Here is a 22,164-nt window from a genome sequence, read left to right as displayed (position 1 = left end):
GAGAGGCCTGTAATTTTCATCATAGGTACACTTCAACTATGACAGACAAAATTAGAAGAAAATCCAGAAAATCACTTTGTAGGATTTTTTATGAATTTATTTGCAAATTATGGTGGAAAATAAGTATTTGGTCAATAACAAAAGTTTATCTCAAAACTTTGACAGAGGTCAAACAAGGTTTTCACACACTGTTGCTGGTATTTTGGCCCATTCCTCCATGCAGATCTCCTCTAGAGCAGTGATGTTTTGGGGCTGTTGCTGGGCAACACAGACTTTCAACTCCCTCCAAAGATTTTCTATGCGGATGAGATCTGGAGACTGGCTAGGCCACTCCAGGACCTTGAAATGCTTCTTACGAAGCCACTCCTTCGTTGCCCGGGCGGTGTGTTTGGGATCATTGTCATGCTGAAAGACCCAGCCACGTGTATTTTATACTGATAACAAGTTCAAACAGGTGCCATTAATACAGGTAACGAGTGGAGGACAGAGGAGCCTCTTAAAGAAGAAGTTACAGGTCTGTGAGAGCCAGAAATCTTGCTTGTTTGTAGATGACCAAATACTTATTTTCCACCACCATTTGAAAATAAATTCATAAAAAATCCTACAATGTGATTTTCTGGATTTTTAAAAATATTTTTGTATGTCATAGTTGAAGTGTACCTACGATGAAAATTACAGGCCTCTCTCATCTTTTTAAGTGGGAGAACTTGCACAATTGGTGGCTGACTAAATACTTTTTTGCCCCACTATATATATATATAATCTACTCGCTATTTATACTGTGAATGGTAAATGTCTGATGATATTTATAGGTCCCTTCACCATGGCAACTCAAATCAAATGTTATTAGTCACATGTACCGAATACAACAGGTGTACTAGACCATACAGTGAAATGCTTAGGAGACAGTCTGGTCTTAGGAGACAGTCTGGTCTTAGGAGACAGTCTGGTCTTAGGAGACAGTCTGGTCTTAGGAGACAATCTAGTCTTAGGAGACAGTCTGGTCTTAGGAGACAATCTGCTCTCTCCTTTCTTCAGTGTATAGATCTCTATGCTTTTAAAAACAGTAAAACAGTCAATAGTGACTTGGCTAAACATTTATTAACTTCCTTGAACTGACAATATATAAATATGTCTGTCTATCAAAACGCAGACAGATGGAATTTATTGAGTTCCTTTTTCCTTTTCAGGAGAGACTGAGTTACATCGGACCAGAGGAATTCATCCAGGCGTTTGAGAAGAAAGACCCTCTTGATAATGATAAGGTATTGTCCTCAATAGGTCACTGGTATGTTATGCAACAGGCTACAGTTTGCTATCACCGTGTGTTGTTATACATTATACAACGGGTGGGTCTAATCCTAGAAGGTGATTGGTTAAAACTGCATTCCACCTGGTGTCTATTCTATGCAACCACCGGCTAAAGCGTTGAAATGCCTATTTACTCTGTTCCATCTGACTGCGCAATCCACGGTCTCATCAGCCCAGCCAGGCAATTTATAAACTTGATCTCCACTATAAAAAGCTTCTAGACATTATCTCCTTTTTCTTTTAGACGAGCAATTGGTTTTCAACAGCGGAGATGTGTATAAACCTTGCTGTCCGTCTCTCTGACATTTGCAACATTGTTTCAATATTGTAATTCCATCTCCAGCTGCCCCATAGTAATGAACGTGTAGGGGTCGGGATGAGACAGACAGGCAGCCTTTCTCAGCCAATCACGAATCAGCATCATTTTTATGGACATTTATAGAGAAATGTCAATGGAAAAAAACAAGGGTAAAATGAAACAAAATGCAGCTAGTTTACAGTCTTTCCAGCTTCAGTTTGAAGTGATTGTGTTAGCTGTGTTGTTGGCTAGCTCCTCTTAACAACAGTGTCCAGTTCAGATTGAAGTGATTGTGTTAGCTGTGTTGTTGGCTAGCTCCTCTTAACAACAGTGTCCAGCTTCAGATTGAAGTGATTGTGTTAGCTGTGTTGTTGGCTAGCTCCTCTTAACAACAGTGTCCAGCTTCAGATTGAAGTGATTGTGTTAGCTGTGTTGTTGGCTAGCTCCTCTTAACAACAGTGTCCAGCTTCAGATTGAAGTGATTGTGTTAGCTGTGTTGTTGGCTAGCTCCTCTTAACAACAGTGTCCAGCTTCAGATTGAAGTGATTGTGTTAGCTGTGTTGTTGGCTAGCTCCTCTGAACAACAGTGTCCAGCTTCAGATTGAAGTGATTGTGTTAGCTGTGTTGTTGGCTAGCTCCTCTTAACAACAGTGTCCAGCTTCAGATTGAAGTGATTGTGTTAGCTGTGTTGTTGGCTAGCTCCTCTTAACAACAGTGTCCAGCTTCGGATTGAAGTGATTGTGTTAGCTGTGTTGTTGGCTAGCTCCTCTGAACAACAGTGTCCAGCTTCAGTTGGAAGTGATTGTGTTAGCTGTGTTGTTGGCGAGAAATTACAGTTTCTATGCCAGGTGACAATGCTCATTATTAGCTCATTGTTATGAATGAATTCAAATAGATGTCACTAGAAAACAGCGTCCATAGATACAGAACAAAAAGACTGAACGACTGAGTCGCGTCCATTGATACAGAACAAAAAGACTGAACGACCGAGTCGCGTCCATAGATACAGAACAAAAAGACTGAACGACTGAGTCGCGTCCATAGATACAGAACAAAAAGACTGAACGACTGAGTCGCGTCCATAGATACAGAACAAAAAGACTGAACTACTGAGTCGCGCCCATAGATACAGAACAAAAAGACTGAACGACTGAGTCGGGCCCATAGATACAGAACAAAAAGACTGAACGACTGAGTCGCGTCCATAGATACAGAACAAAAAGACTGAACGACTGAGTCGCGCCCATAGATACAGAACAAAAAGACTGAACGACTGAGTCGCGTCCATAGATACAGAACAAAAAGACTGAACGACTGAGTCGCGCCCATAGATACAGAACAAAAAGACTGAACGACTGGGTCGAGACCATAGATACAGAACAAAAAGACTGAACGACTGAGTCGCGTCCATAGATACAGAACAAAAAGACTGAACGACTGAGTCGCGTCCATAGATACAGAACAAAAAGACTGAACGACTGAGTCGCGCCCATAGATACAGAACAAAAAGACTGAAAGACTGGGTCGAGACCATAGATACAGAACAAAAAGACTGAACGACTGAGTCGCACCCATAGATACAGAACAAAAAGACTGAACGACTGGGTCGAGACCATAGATACAGAACAAAAAGACTGAACGACTGAGTCGCGTCCATAGATACAGAACAAAAAGACTGAACGACTGAGTCGCGTCCATAGATACAGAACAAAAAGACTGAACGACTGAGTCGCGTCCATAGATACAGAACAAAAAGACTGAACGACTGGGTCGAGACCATAGATACAGAACAAAAAGACTGAACTACTGAGTCGCGCCCATAGATACAGAACAAAAAGACTGAACGACTGAGTCGGGCCCATAGATACAGAACAAAAAGACTGAACGACTGAGTCGCGTCCATAGATACAGAACAAAAAGACTGAACGACTGAGTCGCGTCCATAGATACAGAACAAAAAGACTGAACGACTGGGTCGAGACCATAGATACAGAACAAAAAGACTGAACGACTGAGTCGCGTCCATAGATACTGAACGACTGAGTCGCGTCCATAGATACAGAACAAAAAGACTGAACGACTGAGTCGCGTCCATAGATACAGAACAAAAAGACTGAACGACTGGGTCGCGCCTCTGTCAACCAAACCAATAGAACGAACGACCAGCCGGCCTGGGTAGCAACCCTAGAATTGTTATCGACTATATCTCGTGGAAGGATGAAATAGTATAAATTAATTAATACAAATAAAGTTGAATGAAAATAGGTCAATCGTTATTGGATTATGTTGGTAATCCTGTTGTATAGAAGTGATAATGCCCTCGAAGCCGGTGTTGGGAGGATATATTGGCACAGTTTCGGTCGCAGTTGCACGTTTTGTTGTAAAAACAAATTGCCAATGTCTGGCCTGCGAATTCATTGTTCTTTCAATATGGCCCATGCTCTGATTGAGTTTGACAACCCTGGGCTATAGCGTATCTATTTACATAGCAAGCCAAAAACACGGAGACTAACATTAACTAGCTAGCTAGCTGCTGGGAGGATGTCATATCTTTGGATGAGTGTGTGAGTGACCGACATTTTCCTCTCATGTCGTTTTTCGGTGGCTACAGCTAGAGATGCAGGTGTCATTTGGTAAGCTAACAAGAAATGTGAATTGCTTTGCTAGCTAGCTATGCTGAACTTGAACAACTGTTATTCCACAGTTAGCATATCTCTTAGTTGTCAATCAAATGTATTTGGTATCGATCATGGGGGGGGGGGGGGGGGGTTCAGAAGTGGTGTATAGTACTTAAGTGAAAATACTTTAAAGTACTACATAAGTACTACATAATACATTTTTTGGTGTATCTGTACTTTACTTTACTATTTATATTTTAGACAACTTTTACTCCACTACTTTTCCAAAGACAATAATGTTATTTTTACTCCATACATTTTCCCTGACATCCAAAATGACTCTTTATTGATGTAGAATTTGTACAAATGCCTTAAATATACTTCATTCCCAAACATTTTATGAATTTATTAAAACAAGAAAATTGATCGCTTCTCGAAAAAAACAAAAAAAAAGTGTTGTGTTCTTCCTGGGGGTGTATTTGAACATATTTCAAACAGATTTAAAATGCTGTCAGTTACACTTTAACTGAACTTATATTATCTCATCAAACAAAACATATAAGATCTGTACTAAGCCTGTTTAAACCTCAGAAATGATTTTTGGCATATGTCCCAAAACCCCATTCTTTACCCCATAGCAATGTCCAACGAACCAGAAGTAGAAAATGTCATTTCTGTTTTGTAGGACTAGAAGCTAGCGATCGCTATAAGGTAGACCAAATATGTGCTGTCCCTCTTCCTCTATAGGTAGACTAAATATGTGCTGTCCTTCTTCCTCTATAAGGTAGACCAAATATGTGCTGTCCTTCTTCCTCTTCTGTCTGTCTGGAGGGCATAGAATGCTTGGGCCGTATTGCCTAGCAACCACTCAGCTACAGAACCCAAGAGTTTTGGGAGGCTGCGTGGAGCTTGTGTGTGTCTACTCACCAGTGTTTTTGATGCTAGGCAACAAAGAGACTTGGGGGGGGGGGGGGTTAGTGCTCCTTCTTTTGTGCCTTGGGCTATACCTCTACATCCACTTCCAAAGGGTTTGGAGGGGGGGGGGGGGGGGGGGGTCTGTGTGTGTGTTAATGTGTGAGGGTGTGGGGGCACCACTGTGGAGAGAGCTACGTAAGGCTAAAGGAATGTTTGGTATCAGAATCAGAGAGAAATCCTCTGGTCTTTTGACAAGTCATCACAGCTCTGCTCAATAATGTGAATAGCTAGCTAGCTGACACCCTGATGGTGTGACTCAGAGCATAGTGCCAAGTATGCATTAATAGTCTAATTACGAAAACAACTATAAGGCCTATACACCCATCTGAGGTTCACGCTTGAAATAAAATGACAGAATGTTGAACTGTTTTACTCATTTTGTTGTTGGCAAAAATACCTAAAATAAAAAATAATAAGGTAAGTATTGCTAATGAAATGCTATTGTTGCTAATGCTAACTAAATGTTAAGCTATCTATGCCATCTTAATGCTAATGAAATGGCTGTGTTTATCTCCACAGAGCTGTTTCAGCGATCACAAGAAGACTAGCAACCTGGAGGCGTATGTAGAGTGGTTCAACAGACTCAGCTTCATGGTGGCCACAGAGATCTGCATGGTGTGTAGCTAGTGAACTAGCATTTAGCCTATAGCAGCTAAGCTAATTTAGCTATTGTTACCTTGGTTATCGTCACGTATCTTTTTACTTTTTAACCTGAGGATTTATTTTGCTCTTTTTGTTGTTGTTGTTGTTGTTGTTGACTTGTTGTTGTTGTTGTTGACTTGTTGTTGTTGACTTGTTGTTTTTGTTGTTGACTTGTTGTTGACTTGTTGATGACTTGTTGACTTGTTGTTGACTTTGTTGTTGTTGACTTGTTGTTGTTGTTGACTTGTTGTTGTTGTTGACTTGTTGTTGTTGTTGACTTGTTGTTGACGTGACAGCCCGTAAAGAAGAAGAAGCAGCGAGCACGAGTCATGGAGTTCTTCATCGACGTGGCGCGGGAGTGTTTCAACATCGGCAACTTCAACTCCCTCATGGCCATTATCTGTAAGTGTTGTTGTTGTTGTTGTTTTCTATTTGTTGTTTTTGTTTTTTCACCCTCCCCCACCAGGGGTAAGGAAACCTTTTTCATGCGGGAGTGCCAATTTACAATTTATATTACAATTTCTACCAATCTGCATGCCGATTATGATTTTCATTTGGTCAGGCCTAAAGGCTGGGGTGGGGTGGTGGAGGGGCAGTTGGTCAGGCCTAAAGGCTGGGGGTGGAAGAGGTGGAGGGGCAGTTGGTCAGGCCTAAAGGCTGGGGTGGAGGGGGTGGAGGGGGTGGAGGGGCAGTTGGTCAGGCCTAAATGCTGGGGGTGGAGGGGGTGGAGGGGCAGTTGGTCAGGCCTAAAGGCTGGGGTGGGGTGGTGGAGGGGCAGTTGGTCAGGCCTAAAGGCTGGGAGTGGAGGTGGTGGAGGGGCAGTTGGTCAGGCCTAAAGGCTGGGGGTGGAGGTGGTGGAGGGGCAGTTGGTCAGGCCTAAAGGCTGGGGTGGAGGTGGTGGAGGGGCAGTTGGTCAGGCCTAAAGGCTGGGGGTGGAGGTGGTGGAGGGGCAGTTGGTCAGGCCTAAAGGCTGGGGTGGAGGGGGTGGAGGTGGTGGAGGGGCAGTTGGTCAGGCCTAAAGGCTGGGGTGCGGTGGTGGAGGGGCAGTTGGTCAGGCCTAAATGCTGGGGGTGGAGGTGGTGGAGGGGCAGTTGGTCAGGCCTAAAGGCTGGGGGTAGAGGTGGTGGAGGGGCAGTTGGTCAGGCCTAAAGGCTGGGATGGGGTGGTGGAGGGGCAGTTGGTCAGGCCTAAATGCTGGGGTGGAGGTGGTGGAGGGGCAGTTGGTCAGGCCTAAAGGCTGGGGGTGGGGTGGTGGAGGGGCAGTTGGTCAGGCCTAAAGGCTGGGGTGGAGGTGGTGGAGGGGTAGTTGGTCAGGCCTAAAGGCTGGGGGTGGAGGTGGTGGAGGGGCAGTTGGTCAGGCCTAAAGGCTGGGGTGGAGGGGGTGGAGGTGGTGGAGGGGCAGTTGGTCAGGCCTAAAGGCTGGGGTGCGGTGGTGGAGGGGCAGTTGGTCAGGCCTAAATGCTGGGGGTGGAGGTGGTGGAGGGGCAGTTGGTCAGGCCTAAAGGCTGGGGGTAGAGGTGGTGGAGGGGCAGTTGGTCAGGCCTAAAGGCTGGGATGGGGTGGTGGAGGGGCAGTTGGTCAGGCCTAAATGCTGGGGTGGAGGTGGTGGAGGGGCAGTTGGTCAGGCCTAAAGGCTGGGGGTGGGGTGGTGGAGGGGCAGTTGGTCAGGCCTAAAGGCTGGGGTGGAGGTGGTGGAGGGGTAGTTGGTCAGGCCTAAAGGCTGGGGGTGGGGTGGAGGAGGGGCAGTTGGTCAGGCCTAAAGGCTGGGGTGGTGGAGGGGCAGTTGGTCAGGCCTAAAGGCTGGGGTGGAGGTGGTGGAGGGGCAGTTGGTCAGGCCTAAAGGCTGGGGTGGAGGGGGTGGGCTGGTGGAGGGGCAGTTGGTCAGGCCTAAATGCTGGGGTGGAGGGGGTGGCCAACACAAACACACATATTAAACCGATGTTCAGCACTGACCAGGGAGGGAGAGAGGGAGGTGTTGGCGGGCACGCCAAGGGAAGGCGGAAAGGTCAGGGAGGGAGGGGACTGTAGGGGAGTCAGAGCCAGCTGTCCCAGCCTTAGCCCCTTTTTCCCAGGAGTCTCCAGGGACCTAGAGATGGCGCCGCGGAGGGTTAACAAGAAAAGACCAAACAAGTCCCTGGGAAAATGGGCTTAGTCTCTTTCTGCCTGGCTGCTGCGGTTAGTGTGTGTGTGTAGTGGGGTGTGTAGTGTAGCGTGTGTGGTGTGTAGTGTATTGTAGTGTGTAGTGTAGCGTGTAGTGTAGTGTATTGTAGTGTAGCGTGTGTGGTGTGTAGTGTATTGTAGTGTGTAGTGTAGTGTAGTGTGTGGTGTGTAGTGTATTGTAGTGTGTAGTGTAGCGTGTGTGTGTGTGTATTAGACTGGACATGTTTACAGAGACTGACTTGCCAACATTCTCTCACAGCATTTAGAAGGCCTTGTTGTTCCCTCTAGAAATCATAGTCTAACACGGGCCCTTATTGACAAAGAATCTCAGAGTGCTGATATAGGATCTGTTTTGCCTTTAAGATCCTTGATCTATATATGTCTTTCATGACACACACAGTCCCATGATTACCATATGGGAAGCAGAGTGATTACCAAATGGGAAGCAGAGTGATTACCAAATGGGAAGCAGAGTGATTACCAAATGGGAAGCAGAGTGATTACCAAATGGGAAGCAGAGTGATTACCAAATGGGAAGCAGAGTGATTACCAAATGGGAAGCAGAGTGATTACCATATGGGAAGCAGAGTGATTACCAAATGGGAAGCAGAGTGATTACCAAATGGGAAGCAGAGTGATTACCATATGGGAAGCAGAGTGATTACCAAATGGGAAGCAGGGTGATTACCAAATGGGAAGCAGAGTGATTACCAAATGGGAAGCAGAGTGATTACCAAATAGGAAGCAGAGTGATTACCATATGGGAAGCAGAGTGATTACCAAATGGGAAGCAGGGTGATTACCATATGGGAAGCAGAGTGATTACCAAATGGGAAGCATAGTGATTACCGTATGGGAAGCAGAGTGATTACCGTATGGGAAGCAGAGTGATTACCATATGGGAAGCAGAGTGATTACCATATGGGAAGCAGAGGGATTACCATATGGGAAGCAGAGTGATTACCGTATGGGAAGCAGAGTGATTACTAGAGAGAGAGGTTAGAGATGGAGAGAGAGAGAGAGCAGAGTGATTACCATATGGGAAGCAGAGTGATTACCGTATGGGAAGCAGGGTGATTACCATATGGGAAGCAGGGTGATTACCATATGGGAAGCAGAGTGATTACCAAATGGGAAGCATAGTGATTACCATATGGGAAGCAGAGTGATTATCATATGGGAAGCAGAGTGATTACCGTATGGGGAGCAGGGTGATTGCCATATGGGGAGCAGGGTGATTGCCATATGGGAAGCAGAGTGATTATCATATGGGAAGCAGAGTGATTACCATAGCAGAGGAAGCAGAGTGTTTGTCTAATTTGTCGGGCCATCTTGCTCTCTGCAGCTGGGATGAACATGAGTCCTGTGTCTCGACTGAAGAAGACCTGGAGCAAAGTCAAGACGGACAAGTTTGACATCTTGGAGGTAAATGCACATATGCACACACACACACACACACACACACACACACACACACACACACACACTCTTTCATTGTCACTTGCTGCATGTAGTGTCATGCACTTGATCTCATGCATCACACAATCTAGCAACAGAAATGAAAAGGCAGCTAGGGCTTAGTTACCCTTCCCATGTTATCCTGTAAGCCTAGTGGACTGCCTCTGAGCTGTTGGAAGTAGCTCCATGGTGATGGAGGAGGAAGAGGCAAGTCCTGGGGGATGGGTAGCCCTAGACGTTGAGCTCTACCTGGGGCTGAGATAACACTGAGCTCCCTGGGAGTTTGTGGAGGAACCAGATATAGAAGGGGGCCTTCCAGTCAGGAGATGTGAAGTAGCAGAGATTAAAGAGATAAACCAGGTTGGGCCCCAGTGGAATCCAGGAGCCATCAAAGGAGCAGGTTTCGCTCTCTCTCTCTGTCTCTCTCTTTCTCTTCTCTCTCTTTCTCTTCTCTCTCTTTCTCTTCTCTCTCTTTCTCTTCTCTCTCTTTCTGTCTCTCTCACTCTCTGTCCTCTCTCTCTCACTCTGTGTCTCTGTCTTCTCTCTGTCTCTCTCTCTGTCCTCTCTCTCACTCTCTGTCTCTGTGTCTTTGTCTCTCTCACTCTGTGTCTCTGTCTCTGTCCTCTCTCTCTCTATCCTCTCTCTGTCTCTCTCTCTCTCTCTCTCTCTCTCTCTGTCTGTGGGGATGTTGTTGCTAGTGATGTTGGTGGCTGTGGTGTTAGGTTATTGTCCTCCCTTTGTGTTGATAGAGGTCAGAGTGCTGGTAGGCTGGTTTGATGGCTCCATCTGTCTTGCTGCATATGTGTGCCTGCAGTTGATTTGACAGGGTTGGTTTATGTGTGACTGTGAGTGATTGGTTGAGTCATCGAGATGCAATGAAACCATTTTTTAGGGGAGTGGTGAGGTGGATGGGTTCAGATTTTCCTGTATGAAGGGTAGACCATCGCTCCAAAGCCTGGCCAACAACTAACTAATCACCATATTTGAACCCAAACCATATGTTTGCATTTACCAAAAGTAGTGATGCAATCAATATACACTGAACAAGTCCGTTAAGAACAAATTCTTATTTTCAATGGCGGCCTACCGGGGAACAGTGGGTTCACTGCCTTGTTCAGGGGGCAGAATGACAGATTTTGACCTTGTCAGCTCAGGGATTCATTCATGCAACCTTTACGGTTACTAGTCCAACACTAACCACTAGGCTACCGGCTGGTTACTAGTCCAACACTCTAACCACTAGGCTACCTGCTGGTTACTAGTCCAACACTCTAACCACTAGGCTACCTGCTGGTTACTAGTCCAACACTCTAACCACTAGGCTACCTGCTGGTTACTAGTCCAACACTCTAACCACTAGGCTACCTGCTGGTTACTAGTCCAACACTCTAACCACTAGGCTACCTGCTGGTTACTAGTCCAACACTCTAACCACTAGGCTACCTGCTGGTTACTAGTCCAACACTCTAACCACTAGGCTACCTGCTGGTTACTAGTCCAACGCTCTAACCACTAGGCTACCTGCTGGTTACTAGTCCAACACTCTAACCACTAGGCTACCTGCTGGTTACTAGTCCAACACTCTAACCACTAGGCTACCTGCTGGTTACTAGTCCAACGCTCTAACCACTAGGCTACCTGCTGGTTACTAGTCCAACACTCTAACCACTAGGCTACCTGCTGGTTACTAGTCCAACACTCTAACCACTAGGGTCTAACCACTAGGCTACCTGCTGGTTACTAGTCCAACGCTCTAACCACTAGGCTACCTGCTGGTTACTAGTCTAACCACTAGGCTACCTGCTGGTTACTAGTCCAACACTCTAACCACTAGGCTACCTGCTGGTTACTAGTCCAACACTCTAACCATTAGGCTACCTGCTGGTTACTAGTCCAACACTCTAACCATTGGGCTACCTGCTGATTACTAGTCCAACACTCTAACCACTAGGCTACCTGCTGGTTACTAGTCCAACGCTCTAACCACAAGTCTACCTGCTGGTTACTAGTCCAACACTCTAACCATTAGGGTACCTGCTGGTTACTAGTCCAACACTCTAACCACTAGGCTACCTGCTGGTTACTAGTCCAACGCTCTAACCACTAGGCTACCTGCTGGTTACTAGTCCAACACTCTAACCACTAGGCTACCTGCTGGTTACTAGTCCAACACTCTAACCACTAGGGTCTAACCACTAGGCTACCTGCTGGTTACTAGTCCAACGCTCTAACCACTAGGCTACCTGCTGGTTACTAGTCCAACGCTATGATGAGGAAGATGAACTAAATCATAGGATCTCCATCTCACTGTCTGAGGATGTAGTTAGAACCAATATTTCATCTGAGAGCTTTCTCGGCCTCCAGAGTGGCACAGCGGTCTAAGGCACTGCATCTCAGTGCTAGAGGTCGTCACTACAGATCTTGGTTCGATTCCAGGCTGTATCACAACCGGTTGTGATTGGGAGTCCCATAGGGCGGCGCACAAATCTTTTGCCCATGGTCGTCCGTGTTAGGGTTTGGCCCGGGGTAATCGCTGGTCGCCTCATTGTGTTCCCACAGGAATGTGTCGGACTCTGTTTCGTTAATTAGTGAGCTCTGTTCTTTAACTAACTTTTCCGTGTTAAATAAATAAACACAACATTAAAATCCTGCTGCTATACTGGCGTTATAATATTAATCTTTCTCTCCAGCTCCAGATGGATCCTTCCGGTAACTTCTACAACTACAGAACAGCGTTTAGAGGAGCGACGCAGAGGTCCAGAACAGCCAACAGCACTAGAGAGAAGGTGAGCTTCCATACATTCTAGAAGAAAAAGAAACTCACACCTATTTAGGCGAGGTGCTGGCTAGAGGTGATGGCTAGAGGTGCTGGCTAACGGAGTAGGAAACTTGAACATAAAGGAGAACCTATATAGGCGAGGTGCTGGCTAACGGAGTAGGAGTACACACATTTGATACATTCACACGCATCTGAGATTCAAGGCCTGTATTTATAAGGTATCTTAGAGCCGGTGAGCAGATCTAGGAACAGTGTTGCGGATTTTTTTTAGATTGCAATGAATAAGATGACATGGACAGGGTGGATCTGATCCAAGATCAGGACACCTTTCCTGAGACCCTGATCCTGATGCCTTCAGTTGTGGAGTCTCTTCAGGCAGATTTTTCCTCATCAGCCCTTGGATTCAACCCTCAACCCTCTAGTAGCTGGCCCGCCTCTCTAAACCCTCAACCCTCTAGTAACTGGCCCGCCTCTCTAAACCTTCAACCCTCTAGTAACTGGCCCGCCTCTCTAAACCCTCAACCCTCTAGTAACTGGCCCGCCTCTCTAAACCCTCAACCCTCTAGTAGCTGGCTCGCCTCTCTAAACCCTCAACCCTCTAGTAACTGGCCCGCCTCTCTAAACCCTCAACCCTCTAGTAGCTGGCTCGCCTCTCTAAACCCTCAACCCTCTAGTAACTGGCCCGCCTCTCTAAACCCTCAACCCTCTAGTAACTGGCCCGCCTCTCTAAACCCGCGACCCCTCCATTTCAGATCGAGACAGTTTAGTGATACTGATGTAGATTCTGATCTCTCCAAATGGTGGGAACGTTCTCTGTTCTCTCTGGTTGTCTGAATTATCCCAGAACCCATTTCTCTGTTCTCTTTGGCTGTCTGAATTATCCCAGAACCCATTTCTCTGTTCTCTCTGGTTGTCTGAATTATCCCAGAACCCATTTCTCTGTTCTCTCTGGCTGTATGAATTATCCCAGAACCCATTTCTCTGTTCTCTCTGGCTGTCTGAATTATCCCAGAACCCATTTCTCTGTTCTCTCTGGCTGTCTGAATTATCCCAGAACCCATTTCTCTGTTCTCTTTGGCTGTCTGAATTATCCCAGAACCCACTAAGTGTGTGATTTGTCCAGCTGCACCAATTAAAATGTTTCTGACAGTTCTGTTTTTGAAGTGTTTGACGCACGCTGTACTCTGCTTGGCCCAGAAGACTAACAAACAGTCCGTCTCTCTCACAACTGATAAGCAGCAATGAATTATTACATAAAGTGGAGGTCTGTATCGTGATTGTCTTTCATGTCACCAGAAAACAAGTGGAGGGAATTTGTTGGGTATGAGAAGAACTTGATACACATTCCAGAACGGTACTACAGTGTGAGGACAGACAACAGAACGGCACTACAGTGTGAGGACAGACAACAGAACGGCACTACAGTGTGAGGACAGACAACAGAACGGCACTACAGTGTGAGGACAGACAACAGAACGGCACTACAGTGTGAGGACAGACAACAGAACGGCACTACAGTGTGAGGACAGACAACAGAACGGCACTACAGTGTGAGGACAGACAACAGAACGGCACTACAGTGTGAGGACAGACAACAGAACGGCACTACAGTGTGAGGACAGACAACAGAACGGCACTACAGTGTGAGGACAGACAACAGAACGGCACTACAGTGTGAGGACAGACAACAGAACGGCACTACAGTGTGAGGACAGACAACAGAACGGCACTACAGTGTGAGGACAGACAACAGAACGGCACTACAGTGTGAGGACAGACAACAGAACGGCACTACAGTGTGAGGACAGACAACAGAACGGCACTACAGTGTGAGGACAGACAACAGAACGGCACTACAGTGTGAGGACAGACAACAGAACGGCACTACAGACAGACAGTGTGAGGACAGACAACAGAACGGCACTACAGTGTGAGGACAGACAACAGAACGGCACTACAGACAGACAGTGTGAGGACAGACAACAGAACGGCACTACAGTGTGAGGACAGACAACAGAACGGCACTACAGACAGACAGTGTGAGGACAGGCAACAGAACGGCACTACAGACAGACAGTGTGAGGACAGACAACAGAACGGCACTACAGTGTGAGGACAGACAACAGAACGGCACTACAGTGTGAGGACAGACAACAGAACGGCACTACAGTGTGAGGACAGACAACAGAACGGCACTACAGACAGACAGTGTGAGGACAGACAACAGAACGGCACTACAGTGTGAGGACAGACAACAGAACGGCACTACAGACAGACAGTGTGAGGACAGACAACAGAACGGCACTACAGTGTGAGGACAGACAACAGAACGGCACTACAGACAGACAGTGTGAGGACAGACAACAGAACGGCACTACAGTGTGAGGACAGACAACAGAACGGCACTACAGTGTGAGGACAGACAACAGAACGGCACTACAGTGTGAGGACAGACAACAGAACGGCACTACAGACAGACAGTGTGAGGACAGACAACAGAACGGCACTACAGTGTGAGGACAGACAACAGAACGGCACTACAGACAGACAGTGTGAGGACAGACAACAGAACGGCACTACAGTGTGAGGACAGACAACAGAACGGCACTACAGTGTGAGGACAGACAACAGAACGGCACTACAGTGTGAGGACAGACAACAGAACGGCACTACAGACAGACAGTGTGAGGACAGACAACAGAACGGCACTACAGTGTGAGGACAGACAACAGAACGGCACTACAGACAGACAGTGTGAGGACAGACAACAGAACGGCACTACAGTGTGAGGACAGACAACAGAACGGCACTACAGTGTGAGGACAGACAACAGAACGGCACTACAGTGTGAGGACAGACAACAGAACGGCACTACAGTGTGAGGACAGACAACAGAACGGCACTACAGTGTGAGGACAGACAACAGAACGGCACTACAGTGTGAGGACAGACAACAGAACGGCACTACAGTGTGAGGACAGACAACAGAACGGCACTACAGTGTGAGGACAGACAACAGAACGGCATTACAGTGTGAGGACAGACAACAGAACGGCACTACAGTGTGAGGACAGACAACAGAACGGCACTACAGTGTGAGGACAGACAACAGAACGGCACTACAGTGTGAGGACAGACAACAGAACGGCACTACAGTGTGAGGACAGACAACAGAACGGCACTACAGTGTGAGGACAGACAACAGAACGGCACTACAGTGTGGCCATCGGTTGGTCTGCTTCGATCTTGTTATCTCTGCTCAGTGTTGTCGTGTTATTGGCACTAAAACACAACGAACTCTTGAGGTCTTCGGTTCAGTTGGGACATCAAGAATACATAACAAGAACTCTGAAGCAGATAAGTCAAAAGGTGAAGCCATGAATAGGTCAGCTGAGAGCTGGTTCTGGTATTGACGTCAGAGAGACAATGTGAAGGGCCTCATTTACTAATCCGTCAGAAATATGTTCAGTTCCTTTTCAGGAATGGAAAAAGAAACATGGCCGCCTGCCAGCTCACATAATGTTCTCTGTCTCTGTCTCTCTCTCTCTCTCTCAGTTGACGGTTGGCTCAAGCAGTGTCAATATGATTGGGTTAGCTAAGGGTTCACTGTCAACTTTTAATGGGTTAGCTGAGTGTTTCTTTTAGGGAAGGGAGGAGGGGAGAGGGGGATTTAGCTATGTGTGTGGAAATGTGTGTGGAAATGTGTTGAAGAGCCCGGGTTGGCTGCTCAGACAGACAGTGAGGGGGTCATAATACAGAATGTTCCAAACTCCCTGGCAGAACACTGGAATGTTCCAAATTCCCAGGCAGAACACTGGAATGTTCCAAATTCCCAGGCAGAACACTGGAATGTTCCAAATTCCCAGGCAGAACACTGGAATGTTCCAAATTCCCAGGCAGAACACTGGAATGTTCCAAATTCCCAGGCAGAACACTGGAATGTTCCAAATTCCCAGGCAGAACACTGGAATGTTCCAAATTCCCAGGCAGAACACTGGAATGTTCCAAATTCCCAGGCAGAACACTGGAATGTTCCAAACTCCCAGGCAGAACACTGGAATGTTCCAAACTCCCAGGCAGAACACTGGAATGTTCCAAACTCCCAGGCAGAACACTGGAATGTTCCAAATTCCCAGGCAGAACACTGGAATGTTCCAAACTCCCAGGCAGAACACTGGAATGTTCCAAACTCCCTGGCAGAACACTGGAATGTTCCAAACTCCCAGGCAGAACACTGGAATGTTCCAAATTCCCAGGCAGAACACTGGAATGTTCCTTCTTGTTCTTGTGACTTCTTCATCTAATGAGGGTTTGTTTATGGGTCAAATAAAAACAAGTATATTTACACATGTGCCCAGGGCTCTAAAGTACAACCAATTTGGTTTGCATATTTATTTTACTAGGCAAGTCAGTTAAGAACAAATTCTTATTTTCAATGACGGCCTAGGAACAGTGGGTTAACTGCCTGTTCCGTGGCAGAATGACAGATTTGTACCTTGTCAGTTTGGGGATTTGAACTTTTTACCTTCTTAGCTAGCTAGCTAACAACCTGGTAACTTTATCAGTATATCCAAACATTTGGGACACAGAAAGGAAAAGGGACAGCTTCTTCAGGAAATGACATATCTCTTACATGTTGTCATCTCATAACATGATGCTCTTAAAGGGACAGTGTTTTCTATGTAACTGTCTCAATAGGAAAAATAGGGATTTTATATCATGTAGAAACCTAACATTCCACAAATGACTTTTTAATTTCAATGACTGATATTTGTATCAACATTATTTAGCTTTAAAAAAAAAAATAAGCCAGTTCCACTGATTTTTCTTCTTTTCTTCATTGTTCCCCCCTGATTTTAGACCTGGGACACGATACCACGTGTGTACAATTAATGATCAGGTAGAACAGGAAGCCAACAGGCTCCGTACGTCTTAAGGTAACAGTTGAATACTGTTGATATAGGCTATATCTCAATGTAAAAAAATAAAACGTTTTTGTTCTGGTGCTCCTACATTTTATGTTGTGCTGATAACTTTTTAAAGTATGGAGCACTAGTGCTACCAATTACAAAATGTGTATAATTTAGAGCCCTACACACGCCATAGTAGATGTGGAGGTTTTTTTTTTTTGGGGGGGGGGCACTAGTCTTGTGGTAATGTTGTTTATACAACATGTTTTCTCTCTCATTCTCCCACTTTGTCCTCTGTTCAGAGCTGTTCTGGGTTTATAGAAGGGCCTCAGTGTCACGGAGAGCAGAGAGACTGATATCATTTGGTACATTCTGTGTTGTTTACTTTACTCAATTTGATTAGTATGACACGTTGAGCAGTTGAGGAGCCGTTGATATAAAACTCAAGCGGAACGTCACATGGTTGTTGATCAGTGCTTCATCGCACACTGTATTACACTGTTCCCTCACGGAGCTGGCCTGTATTCCCTCACAGAGCTGGCCTGTATTCCCTCACCGAGCTGGCCTGTATTCCCTCACGGAGCTGGCCTGTATTCCCTCACGGAGCTGGCCTGTATTCCCTCACGGAGCTGGCCTGTATTCCCTCACGGAGCTGGCCTGTATTCCCTCACGGAGCTGGCCTGTATTCCCTCACGGAGCTGGCCTGTATTCCCTCACGGAGCTGGCCTGTATTCCCTCACGGAGCTGGCCTGTATTCCCTCACAGAGCTGGCCTGTATTCCCTCACAGAGCTGGCCTGTATTCCCTCACAGAGCTGGCCTGTATTCCCTCACAGAGCTGCCCTGTATTCCCTCACAGAGCTGCCCTGTATTCCCTCACAGAGCTGCCCTGTATTCCCTCACAGAGCTGCCCTGTATTCCCTCACAGAGCTGCCCTGTATTCCCTCACAGAGCTGCCCTGTATTCCCTCACAGAGCTGAGTAGGAGCGCTGATCTAGGATCAGGTCCCCCCTGTCTTTTTCATTTTGATCTAATTCCTGACATTTAATCCTAGTAAAAATTCCCTGTCTTAGGTCAGTTAGGATCACCAGTTTATTTTAAGAATGTGAAATGTCAGAATAATAGTAGAGAGAATGATTTATTTGAGCTTTTATTTATTTCATCACATCACAGTGGGTCAGAAGTTTACATACACTCAATTGCACAAGAGTGTGCAAAGCTGTCATCAAGGCAAAGGATGGCTAATTTGAAGAATCTCAAATATAAAATATATTTTGATTTGTTTAACACTTTTCTGGTTACTACATGATTCCATATGTTTTATTTCATAGTTTTGATGTCTTCACTATTATTCTACTATGTAGAAAATAGTAAAACTACAGGAAAACCCTTGAATGAGTAGCTGTGTCCAAACTTTTGACTGGTACTGTGTATATAATTGTTTTAACACAATGGCATGGAAAGAGTTCTCATGTTCTTATGTTCTCATGTTCTTATGTTCTCATGTTCTTATGTTCTCATGTTCTCTCTGATCCAGTTTATAGAAGAGATTACCATTGATAGGAAAGTAGAAAGTAGGCAATGAAAAGGACAGTGGATATTTGGGCGAGAGGCATCTTCTAGGATGTTACATATTGAAATAGAATCAACACCCATCACATAACATTGACTTGGATGGTAATGTCTGTTCTAGTCAATCTATTTCTATGCTATGTTACCGAACAAACCCTCCGTCTTCCATTGAGTAAACCAGTAAACCACTTCCTCTGTTCTGCTGTCAAGCTCCCGATGGGCTGCAATGTGCTCAACTCTCTCCTCTTGTGTAATAACAGTGAAAGGTGCTTGAAGCCAACAGTCAATCGCATAACAATGAAACACAGACCAGCACTCGATTTGATTCAGTTGCAAATTGAAGATTTGTTTATTTTATTTTATTTAGTCGAGGCAACATGTCCTGCTAGAACTATCCTGTCCATCTCTCCAACCACCAGACCAGAGTGGTTAGGAACTATCCTGTCCATCTCTCCACCAGACCAGAGTGGTTAGGAACTATCCTGTCCATCTCTCCACCAGACCAGAGTGGTTAGGAACTATCCTGTCCATCTCTCCAACCACCAGACCAGAGTGGTTAGGAACTATCCTGTCCATCTCTCCAACCACCAGACCAGAGTGGTTAGGAACTATCCTGTCCATCTCTCCAACCACCAGACCAGAGTGGTTAGGAACTATCCTGTCCATCTCTCCAACCACCAGACCAGAGTGGTTAGGAACTATCCTGTCCATCTCTCCAACCACCAGACCAGAGTGGTTAGGAACTATCCTGTCCATCTCTCCAACCACCAGACCAGAGTGGTTAGGAACTATCCTGTCCATCTCTCCAACCACCAGACCAGAGTGGTTAGGAACTATCCTGTCCATCTCTCCAACCACCAGACCAGAGTGGTTAGGAACTATCCTGTCCATCTCTCCAACCACCAGACCAGAGTGGTTAGGAACTATCCTGTCCATCTCTCCAACCACCAGACCAGAGTGGTTAGGAACTATCCTGTCCATCTCTCCAACCACCAGACCAGAGTGGTTAGGAACTATCCTGTCCATCTCTCCAACCACCAGACCAGAGTGGTTAGGAACTATCCTGTCCATCTCTCCAACCACCAGACCAGAGTGGTTAGGAACTATCCTGTCCATCTCTCCAACCACCAGACCAGAGTGGTTAGGAACTATCCCGTCCATTTCTCCACCAGACCAGAGTGGTTAGGAACTATCCTGTCCATCTCTCCACCAGACCAGAGTGGTTAGGAACAGACACTGTTCTCGTTGTGTGCGAATCATGGTGTGGACCGTGTGTGTGTCTCTGTTACCTGATGCCTGGGATAGGGCCAACTCAAACCTCTCTGTTACCTAATGCCTGGGATAGGGCCAACTCAAACCTCTCTGTTACCTAGTGCCTGGGATAGGGCCAACTCAAACCTCTCTGTTACCTGATGCCTGGGATAGGGCCAACTCAAACCTCTCTGTTACCTAATGCCTGGGATAGGGCCAACTCAAAACTCTCTGTTACCTAGTGCCTGGGATAGGGCCAACTCAAACCTCTCTGTTACCTAGTGCCTGGGATAGGGCCAACTCAAACCTCTCTGTTACCTGATGCCTGGGATAGGGCCAACTCAAACCTCTCTGTTACCTAATGACTGGGATAGGGCCAACTCAAACCTCTCTGTTACCTAAAGCTCTGTGGCGACGTGGCTCTGAATGATTGAAGGGATGGTGATCTGAAAACATGCTCAGCACCTCCTGACGTCTCTCTCTGGGTGAAGTAGGGAATTTGTTGATAGGTGTTTTTGTGATGATTAACATGTAAACCTCATTACATTAACCTGACCCCTGTAACCTGACTACTGTAACCTGACTACTGTAACCTGACTACTGTAACCTGACCCCTGTAACCTGACCCCTGTAACCTGACCCCTGTAACCTGACTACTGTAACCTGACTACTGTAACCTGACTACTGTAACCTGACTACTGTAACCTGACTCCTGTAACCTGACCCCTGTAACCTGACCACTGTAACCTGACTCCTGTAACCTGACTACTGTAACCTGACTCCTGTAACCTGACTCCCGTAACCTGACTCCTGTAACCTGACTCCTGTAACCTGACTCCTGTAACCTGACTCCTGTAACCTGACCCCTGTAACCTGACCCCTGTAACCTGACCCCTGTAACCTGACCCCTGTAACCTGACCCCTGTAACCTGACCCCTGTAACCTGACCCCTGTAACCTGACTACTGTAACCTGACCCCTGTAACCTGACCCCTGTAACCTGACCCCTGTAACCTGACCCCTGTAACCTGACTACTGTAACCTGACTACTGTAACCTGACTACTGTAACCTGACCCCTGTAACCTGACCCCTGTAACCTGACTACTGTAAACCTGACTACTGTAACCTGACTACTGTAACCTGACTACTGTAACCTGACCCCTGTAACCTGACCCCTGTAACCTGACTACTGTAACCTGACTACTGTAACCTGACCCCTGTAACCTGACCCCTGTAACCTGACCCCTGTAACCTGACCCCTGTAACCTGACCCCTGTTACCTGACCCCTGTAACCTGACCCCTGTAACCTGACCCCTGTAACCTGACTACTGTAACCTGACCCCTGTAACCTGACTACTGTAACCTGACTACAGTAACCTGACCCCTGTAACCTGACCCCTGTAACCTGACCCCTGTAACCTGACCCCTGTAACCTGACTACTGTAACCTGACCCCTGTAACCTGACCCCTGTAACCTGACCCCTGTAACCTGACCCCTGTAACCTGACCCCTGTAACCTGACCCCTGTAACCTGACCCCTGTAACCTGACCCCTGTAACCTGACCCCTGTAACCTGACCCCTGTAACCTGACCCCTGTAACCTGACTACCGTAACCTGACTACCGTAACCTGACTACCGTAACCTGACTACTGTAACCTGACTACTGTAACCTGACTACTGTAACCTGACTACTGTAACCTGACTACTGTAACCTGACCCCTGTAGCCTGACCCCTGTAGCCTGACCCCTGTAACCTGACTACTGTAACCTGACTACTGTAACCTGACCCCTGTAACCTGACCCCTGTAACCTGACCCCTGTAACCTGACCCCTGTAACCTGACCCCTGTAACCTACCCCTGTAACCTGACCCCTGTAACCTGACCCCTGTAACCTGACCCCTGTAACCTGACTACTGTAACCTGACTACTGTAACCTGACTACTGTAACCTGACCCCTGTAACCTGACTACTGTAACCTGACCCCTGTAACCTGACTACTGTAACCTGACTACTGTAACCTGACTACTGTAACCTGACCCCTGTAACCTGACCCCTGTAACCTGACCCCTGTAACCTGACTACTGTAACCTGACTACTGTAACCTGACCCCTGTAACCTGACTACTGTAACCTGACTACTGTAACCTGACTACTGTAACCTGACCCCTGTAACCTGACCCCTGTAACCTG

At 46.6% G+C, this 22,164-nt stretch overlaps 1 protein-coding gene across 4 annotated transcripts in view; it reads left to right on the top strand.

Moving 5' to 3' along the window:
• The window catches only part of LOC109895186 (ras-GEF domain-containing family member 1B-A), a 77,000-nt gene that overhangs the window by 44,733 nt on the left and 10,103 nt on the right, over window positions 1-22,164 (top strand). For all 4 annotated transcript variants that reach the window (XM_031829587.1, XM_031829588.1, XM_031829585.1 and 1 more), the window contains exons 6-10: window positions 1,191-1,265; window positions 5,722-5,817; window positions 6,141-6,246; window positions 9,350-9,429; window positions 12,153-12,248. In XM_031829587.1, coding sequence (XP_031685447.1) covers window positions 1,191-1,265; window positions 5,722-5,817; window positions 6,141-6,246; window positions 9,350-9,429; window positions 12,153-12,248 — 453 coding nt within the window. The remainder of the gene's footprint in view (window positions 1-1,190; window positions 1,266-5,721; window positions 5,818-6,140; window positions 6,247-9,349; window positions 9,430-12,152; window positions 12,249-22,164) is intronic.

This window comes from Oncorhynchus kisutch, linkage group LG8 (genome assembly GCF_002021735.2).
Source record: "Oncorhynchus kisutch isolate 150728-3 linkage group LG8, Okis_V2, whole genome shotgun sequence".
Taxonomy (NCBI): domain Eukaryota; kingdom Metazoa; phylum Chordata; class Actinopteri; order Salmoniformes; family Salmonidae; genus Oncorhynchus; species Oncorhynchus kisutch.
This window is presented reverse-complemented; position numbering and strand designations above follow the sequence as displayed.